General features: G+C 37.9%; 1 protein-coding gene across 1 annotated transcript in view; it reads left to right on the forward strand.

Annotated features, from left to right (window-relative positions):
• The first annotated feature begins 545 nt into the window (after nt 1–545).
• LOC107567359 (UDP-N-acetylglucosamine--peptide N-acetylglucosaminyltransferase 110 kDa subunit-like) overlaps nt 546–9,927 on the forward strand; it is a 37,044-nt gene continuing 27,662 nt past the window's right edge. Inside the window, exons 1-4 of the mRNA XM_016253027.1 lie at nt 546–963; nt 5,501–5,651; nt 6,285–6,528; nt 9,544–9,612. Coding sequence (XP_016108513.1) covers nt 927–963; nt 5,501–5,651; nt 6,285–6,528; nt 9,544–9,612 — 501 coding nt within the window. The 5' untranslated portion in view covers nt 546–926. The remainder of the gene's footprint in view (nt 964–5,500; nt 5,652–6,284; nt 6,529–9,543; nt 9,613–9,927) is intronic.

Consider the following 9,927-nt stretch of genomic DNA (forward strand, 5'->3'; position numbering starts at 1 on the left):
AGCAGTCGGTGGTTGCCATTGACTTCCATAGTATTTTTTTTTTCAATCTTCAAAATCATCTTTTTTTTTGTTCAACATAAGAAAGCAACTCATACGGGTTTGGAACGACACGAGGGCGAGTAAACGATGACAGAATTTTCATTTTTGGGTGAACTATCCCTTTAAGACACTGTAATTAATCAGCTGTTCAAAGTATGGCGATATCTGTGGTGTTTAGTAGACTGAGAGTTCCCGCCTAAACAGCGCGCAGTATTCATCCGCACCCCATCTGAACTATCTGATCTGTGTAGTGGAGCTCGCGCAATGATACAGCATATAGAGCCAAAGAACAGTCTACTTTCGGATTACGCCATACACAAACAATTCTTGGACTTGGAAAACGGATATAGACGACTAAACTTTCAATGTTGTCTATATCTGATATATACACTAACGCACAATTGTCGAAGAATGCTTTCAAAATAGTTATTTAAGAATCGTACGCAATTTTTTCCGTGGACCTAATTTTTTTTAACATTCCCGCCCCTCCTCTTCGAAAAAGAAGTTCCGGTCACATCCGCCATTTCGGTGGAGACTGGAAGCCATTGTTAGCTAAAAATACCGCAGAGGTGAAAGTATCGAATATAAATTCGCCAATTTTAGCATCAATCTCGATTTAAGGTTTAAGACTTTAAGGTATATATGCTTAGAGCAAGTAACGTCGAGAAGAACACAATTTAAGGCGTTTTCTTTGCGTGAATTTGTCCGCTTTCTCCTGTAGCGTTAGCTTAGCAGCAGGAAGACCGCAGGCTGTTTACCGAAGATTTCTGCGTTTCTCGCGATAATATCCGAACCTAGTTTTAAATTGATTAAATACATCCGAGACCTTTATATTTGACATCTTCTCTCAAGTCGTCGCACAGGACTCGGTGAAGAGCGAAGGAGAGATGGCGAGCTCGGTGGGGAACGTGGCTGATAGCACAGGTAACGTAACCATGGCATTAATGATCGTTTGGCTCGACATGGAAACGCTTGCGACGGTGGCCTTCAGCTTTTATTGATTTAATGTGTAGTCTATTTGTGACGGGTGTGATAGCGCTATAATACTGCGTGCCATGAGTAAACTGCCAAGTAGTTTTTGTTGCAGTAGATTATTTCCAGTCAGCAACACTAACGTTAGTATCATTTCTTTCCTCATCTTTTCAAGCCTAGGGTGGGTATAGCAGCCAACTAACGTTATTAGGATGGTGTCCTTATAAAAGATGTCCAGCTTCCTCGTGTATTGTTGCCTTATGGACGGTCTTTTTGTATCTGTGTATATTTTTATAGTCATAACACGTGATGTTTGTTAGTATTTAGTGTTAAAGGGGTCATATGATGCGATTTCAATTTTTCCTTTCTCTTTGGAGAAAGTCTCAAATCCAAAGAGATATTCTTTATAAAAGTTGAGTCAGCCACGCCTACCTAAAACGCCTCATTCTAACACGCCCCCACATACCTACCTCACTGTGTGGGAAGATTTGCATAACGCCGCACAAATGTTCACGCAAAGAAAGAAGGCGTAACTTTTATTCTCACTGTAGTATTGTTGTTGCCGCCACCATGTCCTGAAGGCTCTGTGTGTTTCGTTGTGAAAGCGAAACTACTTTGTTTGGTCTTCCAAAAGAGGCCACGACTAGAAATCAGTGGTTAAGTTGTATTTACAACACTGTTCAGATGTGTGCAGCACATTTTATGGAGGACTGTTTACTGATCCTAGGAGAGTAGACTAAAATACTGGCAGTTCTGACTCTCGTAAGTACGTTTTCTAGGGCTGCACGATAAATCGCATGCAATATTTTCTGACAAGATGCGCGTTAAATATCGCATGCGAGTTATCGTGCAGCCCTAACGTTTTCATTTAAAGGATTTGCCACTTATGATTCAAACACGAGTTTTGGGTAGTGCTTGTAGTTTGTAATTTCTCTGATCACAAATGCAGACATGGTTTTATGTTTACGCGGCGCGATGCAACGCAACGCGTAAAAAGACAGTATAAGTCATTATAATCAGTAATTATGTCTCCACTGGATGCAACAAATGCCTCGTTTATAATGGGTTTTAATGTTTTTGTCTCGTCGTTCCGGCCGGGACACGGCATCACAGTATGGTGAGGGGCGTAACATTTCCATCACACGCTTGAGGTATTCGGCCAATCACAACGCACTGAATAGCTGGCCAATCACAGCACACCTCGCTTTTCAGACCGATGAGCTTTATAAAAATCAACGCGTTTCAGAAAGGCGGGGCATAGAGGAGAAACAATAATGTACAGTCTGTGGAAAATAATGTTTTTTTTTTTTTTACTTTAAACCGTACAAACACATTTCATTACCCCAAATACACAAAATAATGTTCTTTTTAGCAGCATCATATGACCCCCTTAAATTTTCAATTCCAAAATTTGAAAGGAGGTAGGTAGCGAAGAGGATGCGAAATTGTAATTCAAACTTGGAATTTAACATTGAAATGGAATGAAATTTGATAAAAAGAATGCAATGACTTTGTGTTTTTAAGTACTTAATTTTCACTTTGAGAACCTTTTAATATGTTGTAATATTATACAACGTGGGTAATTTCTAGAAACATTTAAATGGTGTTAATATTGAGTGTTTGATATGGAAAGTTTCTATTGCTGGATAGATGATTAAGTTTAATTTAATGGGCGATGACGGGCACCTGCTCTAATTTAAAATGGAGCTAAATATGGCTAATCAGGCAAATATAGTTTTGTTTCTAAGCTTTTTTGGACTAGTGAAATTACTCTGTTTTGTGACCGTGTTGAATTTACTTTAATTTCATGCAAATTCTTCTTCCTGTCAATTCATTTAAACTCATACTCTTGAATCGAAAGGAAGCTAGTTCTCAAATACTCTTTAAAAATCTGTCCTTTGCACCTTCATATCACATAATACTCATTCATATCAAACCTCATCTCTGTTTCTCATTTTCTTCCTGATTCCTTTGCATTTGAATTTAAGGTTTATAACTTTTGTTTAAATTATTAATTCATTAATAATTTTAAAACATTCAATGTGTTAATTTCAGCCATTTTATATCATTAGCTGCCAAGTTTTATATAAAAATAAATAAAAACTTTTTTTTATATATATACATTTATTTATTTATTTTTTGATGGCAGTACATTAAAAGTGCTATCATCATTACAGGAACCATCAGTGCTAGTTTTAGAAAATTTGTTTTTTTTTTGTAGGGACAATTAAGGCTGAACGATTAATTGCATTTGCGATAATATCACGATATGAAAAAACGTGATTTTTCAATCGCAGAGTCTGCGATTACACTCAGTCACGTGACACGCGAGAGTAAAGAGGTGTGTTCGACTTGAAGATCGATCGGTGTGTGTCATTAAACTACGGCAAGAGAAAGCATAAGGAGACGTCCGCGCTCTTATAGCTCTCGCAGTACTTTGATGACACACCCATCGGTCTAAGCAGCGCTGCTTCAAGTCGAGCGCGGGCCGTCAGCAGAAAAAGAAAAGAAATAAAACAGTAAACAGCCAAAGGACGTAACTTATTTCCACTGCACGGTACGGCTCGGTACGGTTCACTTTTGGGGAGTTTTCCACTGGGTACAGTACCTGGTACTTTTTTAGTACCATTTTGGTTGGGGTTCCAAGTGAACCGTACCGTTACCAAAACGTGACGTGTAAACTCTGCTGATCACGGATTGGCCGGAGAGAATCGTCTCTACTGCGTCACTGAACTTGCCAGCCAGCGAAGGACCGAACACAACTGTTGTGAACGCACCTTTTTTTAACAACCAAAAACTTTTGTTGTCTGTTGCGGAAGTACAGACGTTCCTCTCGTTGATAGCAGAGGAGCGGATCCAGTGAGAGCTTGATGGGGCGACGTGGAATGAAAATTTTTTTAGGAGTCGTGGTAGTAGAGGCGGCGCAACTATAATGACATTAATAATCCCGCCCACTCTAAAGCGGTACTGAACTGCAGTGGAAACGCAAACCGTACCGAGCAGAGTCGTACCACACAGTGGAAAAGCGCCATTAGAATGGGAGATGGATCGGTTTGTGAAAGTGAAGAGAAAAGCCATAGATGAAGTCGCACAGACCCAGGCAGCTGCTGGTCATTCAAAAGCTAAATGCAGAAAATATGACCAGGCATATCTTGCTCTCGGCTTCACCCACCGGGTCTATACCGGACGCTACAGTTGCCGCGCCGCAACAGCTGTACACTGGACGCGATAAAGCGACCGGTGCACATCATTTTAACTTTGTGTCAGTAGTACGTCATAAATAGAACGAGGCATCAGTTTAGTGTCGGGCTTTGTCACGTCACGCCGCATTCAGTGTAGACAGCGTCACTGATTATAATGGGTTCTACTCACTGATCTATATATAATGACTTCTCTATTGTAGATCAGTGGTTCTACTGTATTTTGCCGCTCGCGTCCGGTGTAGACACGTGTTTAATGTCGTTGGTGAGGAGGAAAGCCTGTGTGTGTCCTACGCTTTAGCGGACAGCATGAAACCCATAAAATATAAATAAATAACAGAGAGAGAATAACAACAGTTATTCTCTCTATGCTATTTTTCAATGATGCAGGTGTTTTTTTTTTTTCCCTGTAAGTTTTTTTTAAATTAAAAAAGCATTAATTTTTCATAATGTGAATAGTGAAATTATTTGATAGTCTGAGGTGGAATGGGGATCCGGGAAAGGGGGGCAGATTTTTTTTATAGATTTAAAGGGTGGCGCGACCAAAAAAAGTTTGAGAAGCACTGGTCTAAAGTTAACAGACAGTGTTTAGTGCAGTGCACATGTTTACATATGTTTATTACAGTGACTTTGAATGACCTAAAGTAGTGTGGTAAAGCAACAGATTTGTTTTTATATTTCTGCAATCTACTTTAGTTTGTGTGATTTGTTACTGACTTTCATATTAATGTTTACACCAGGCTTATTTGTCAGTGCTTTATGTTGTCATAATTATTACATGCTTACAAGGTTGGAAGTTCAACAAATCAGTCAATATGCTGTGATTGTAGTTGTTAAATAAAAATCCCATTCATATCAATTTATTTCATTATAACATATAGGCCTGGCCTACAGAAAAGAACATTTGTTTAATCTATCTAATATTGTGTTGGTCATACTATACAATGATTTATAGCTTGTCTTTGTTGAATAATACAGAACATAAAGAGCTTTAAGAAATAACTGCATATTAAATCTCAATATTGGTAAAAAAAAATTGCAATTAGATTTTCCAAAATCGTTCAGCCCTAGTGACAATTGCTTTATATATATATATATATAACACAGCATAAACATGGTTCCACACTATAGCGTTAATTTTTCTAAAACAGCACCACTGTTCTTGTCTGTTTTGTTTGTTTTTTTATTTAGTTTTATCTCATTTCCATTTCTTCTAACATGTTGTTTCCCCCCTCCTTTGGGTTGCGTTGGTGCTTCAGAACCAACCAAACGTATGCTTTCCTTCCAAGGGTTGGCAGAGCTGGCGCACCGTGAATATCAGTCAGGAGATTTTGAGGCGGCTGAACGCCACTGTATGCAGCTGTGGAGGCAGGAGCCGGATAATACTGGCGTACTGCTGCTGCTCTCCTCTATCCACTTCCAGTGCCGCAGGCTTGACAGGTGAGATGGCCACCTTTGCTCTGTCTTCAAGGAGCACGGTCTGTGGGTCTGCTTCACTGCTTCTCTTTGGGAAGAAGGATTGGTGGTGTGGTGTTTGTGAGGCTGTGCTCTCAGGCCTGCCTTAAGAGGCAGTTATTATTATTTTTTTATATTGCTAATGAAGGTTGTGGCCTTCTGATTAAAATACATTTTGTAGAGTCAACGTGAAACCAAAATGGACCCTATTTACTTGTGTAATCCATGTTCTTAGGGTTACTGTGCACATACAGTCATTTCAAAGAAAGTGATCTTTAATTTTACAAATTAATTTTACAAATTTTATGAAAGTTCACAGCCCAGTAGAAGTAGAATCTCATTATAATGGAAGTTGAGAAGTAGTGAGAACAGTTTTCCACAGCAATAACTGTAATCCGTCCTCTGAAAATGTTTTAAAAATCTGTAAACATAACACTGTTTATGCAAGAATAACAATCATTTTAATTGATAGCATGCTTATTTTCTCTATAAAAAATTCAATTCCAAATAACCTGGGTCATTTCTTTAAGGGAACAGTATAGGGGATGTGTTTGTTGCACATGGTGGAAATATGTCAGTCTCATTTTCTTTTCTAAATTTTCATTCTTAATTCTGCAGGTCTGCCCACTTTAGCACTCTGGCCATCAAGCAGAACCCCATGCTGGCTGAGGCCTACTCTAACCTGGGCAACGTTTACAAGGAACGGGGTCAACTTCAGGAGGCCATCGAGCACTACCGCCACGCGCTCCGTCTCAAACCGGACTTCATCGATGGATACATCAACCTGGCAGCAGCGTTGGTGGCAGCAGGGGACATGGAGGGAGCAGTTCAAGCATATGTGTCCGCTCTCCAGTACAATCCTGTGAGTTAAGCCTCAAAATGTCTCAGAGAATAGGTTTACAGCTTTTGGTTAAAGCCTGGGAAACATTTTCCGACACGCGCGCTCTCTCTGTTCGCTGGTGGAAGTGTGCTCACCTGTGTGTGTGTGTGTGTGTGTGTGTGTGAGCGTGCGCACATCGGGGCAGAACTCCACCATGCATGATACAGAGAGCAGAGGAGAATTGTAAACGCCTGACCATGTAGAGACAGAAATGACATGCCGTCATGTAAATAAGATAAATAGCAAGTCTATTTAGTTTGCTTAATAAAAGAACAAGGTATAGCCCTGTTCTATAGGAAAGGTAACCTTAAATGACTTCTGTTGTGATGTGGCGCTAGGCGTGTGCGATATGGTGATTTTTGATTGTGGACGATAAAAATGTCTCCACAATCTGCTTTTGGAGAAATATTGTAATATCGTGCTACAGCGCACATTCTATCAGTTACACAGTGTTTCCCCTGCCATTATTTTAGGGGGGGGGGCCCGCCCCCCTGGAAGGTCAAGTTAATTTTATTTAATTATATTTTCTCTATAGCGCCAGATCACAACAGAAGTCATTTAAAGTTACCTTTCTTATAGAACATGTCTATACCTTGTTCTTTCATTAAGCAAACTAAATAGCCTTATGTTATTTATCTTATTTTACACGACAACATGTCATTTCAGTCTCTACGTTATGGTCGCGCTCTCTGTATCACGCACAGCGGAGTTCCGCCCGATGCGCGCGCTCACTCACTCACTCACACACACACACACACACACACACACACGTGTAAGCCCACTCCGATTCATATTTAAGTTTTGTGTAGTACTCGTACTGAAGCGCTTGTGACGCTTCCGGTGATATTACCCTCTGCCGTCTCACTAATGAGGACATATCATCATGTCATACACAGACAGAAATGTAAATGTATTCACGGCAACCCGTCAAAATAAACGTTTGGTTTAACTTGAGGGCATTGGCAGAAATATATTACTATTTTTGAGTAGAATGTACGTAACAGACTGCTACTACTACTACTAAAGTTATTAAAACCTTATTTTTAAGGAATAGGCATTCAATATTTCTTCAATGTTTTAATTGTAATATTAAATGACCTTTATTTTCCAAAAAATTTAATTTGTTTAATTTTCATTACTTAAAAGATAGATTAAATGAATGTTTTATGCCTTAAAACAAAATGTAAATACACAACACAATTTCTGAGCAAAAAAATCATAAGGCTATTGTAAGAATAAATGAAACTTGTTTTATGCTTTCAAATTAGACATGCTAAAACAGAATTTGGTTACAATAAAACATAAGGTTGGACAAATAAAACATTTCATAGGGCCCTAAACGTAATATTTGTTAAACTTTTAATAAATTGATGTTAAATTGTTTAAGTTTCATGATTTTAATTAATTAGACATGCTTTTTGATTAATAAAATGTCATTTAACCATTAAAAAGGAGTCCAGGAAAAAAAAAAAAAACGGAATCTATTTCATTTGCGTGCTGTTCTGATGTGCTTTTCCAGTGCGCGTACACCTGAAGCGTGCACACACTAAAAGCCTGTCAAACAGCGCCTGATTGTTAAGTTATGTTTTATCTTCTGCGCATGTGCAGAGAGTGTTATTGCTAAGAACAGTTGTGGTTATTGAGTCAACATTGATTACTGAACTAAGTTATGTATCGCATCTGATTGCGCTAATACTGTCAAAAACACACAAGGTTTACATATAAACACAGTTGCTTTTGTCTAAAAGGAAAGTTAAATGGTTGAGAGAAAAACGGATGCGTGCCTGTATATTAGATGTGTGCAGCTCTTAAAGCGACAGTACTAAACATGCTGCCGACTGTCATTAAAGGAATAGTTCACCCAAAAATTATAATTCTGTCATTATTTACTCACTCACATGCTGTCCCAAAACTGTATTAATTTCTTTCTTGTGCTGAACACAAAAGAAGATATTTTGAAGAATGTGGGTAACCAAACAGTAGCTGGTCCACATTGAATTTAATAATATAAATTATCAAATAGATAACGTTCAACAGAAAAAAGAAACTCATTCAGGTTTAAAACAACCTGAGAGTGAGTAAATGATGGTATAAAAATAAAACACTGACAGAATTATAAGCTTTTAATGTTAATAAAACATAAATAGAAAACTCACTCACTGCTCTTGACTGAAGAACTTTGATACTGTTGATGTATATAGTGTTTCACTCTTTATATTTGTTAATTCAATTTCTTGAATGCTACTGCTAAATACACCTACTGTGCCTGAAAAATAAAACACTGTTTGTTTTATTTGTATTGTTTATTTGTAATGTGTATCTTTGTTCTTATTTTTAATAACAAAGATAAAATAATGAATTTTTTTTTTATTATCTTCGCTCACTTTATCTGCCATTCTTTTTGTATTTTATACTTTGTTGCCTTGAAAGGCTTTGTTTTTAAAATAGGGAAATTAGTTTCTGTTAATTAGACTGTAGACTGTACTGCTCAAACAACTTGCTCAAACAACTTGCAAAATTGTAAAACCAACATGACAAAGAATCGTGATAAAATTGTGAATTGTGATATTTCTGAAAAAAAACCGTGATATGATCTTTTTGCCATATCGCCCACCCCTATCTGGCGCTATATAGAAAATAAAATTAAATTTTGATGATATGCAATATCTCAGTGTTTTATTGTGTAACCATTATTTCAAATGAGTGTAAGAAGCCTAAACAATGGCTTAGACCCTTAAAAATTATAGTTATCTTGAATATGTATAATAAACAAAGGAAAAACAATATCAGGAAGTTTGCAGGGTTTTTGGATCAAATCATTTAAATAGTTTGAACCTTAGTGGCCAGATAATCACCACTTGGTTCACAATGCTACTAAAGTGTAGTATCTATAACAAAATATGAAATGAGTTGTAAATATTCTGTATATCACCCAGCCCTAGTGTGTCTTGTGTGTATCAGTTGGTAGTTGTTTATTTTTTCTGTCTTTTGTTACAGGATCTGTATTGTGTACGCAGTGACTTGGGTAACCTGCTTAAAGCGCTTGGGCGCCTTGAAGAGGCAAAGGTATGTTTAAACATGTCGGCCCTTGCACGTTTACATAATGATTTTGGTTTTAAAATCATAGCTGTAGACCATAATCCCCTGTCAGACACCTAGCCATTCTTGTACTTTGGGAGTGAGTGTTAGACTTGTTTTTTTTATTCAGTAAGTTCTTGTCAGCGCACTCGAGTGTGCTGCTCATTTTATTTCCCCACGTCAGCACTCTTTACCGTCCTACAGGTCTAGCCTGAGCATTCAGCTAGAGCAGAGTGTACCTAGAGCCACCAGGTCACCTGCATCTCACCTACCTAGTCAAAAGCAAATTCTCTCTTTTTAAAA

The sequence above is a fragment of the Sinocyclocheilus grahami genome, unplaced genomic scaffold (assembly GCF_001515645.1).
Source record: "Sinocyclocheilus grahami isolate Dianchi unplaced genomic scaffold, SAMN03320097.WGS_v1.1 scaffold1150.1, whole genome shotgun sequence".
Classification (NCBI taxonomy): domain Eukaryota; kingdom Metazoa; phylum Chordata; class Actinopteri; order Cypriniformes; family Cyprinidae; genus Sinocyclocheilus; species Sinocyclocheilus grahami.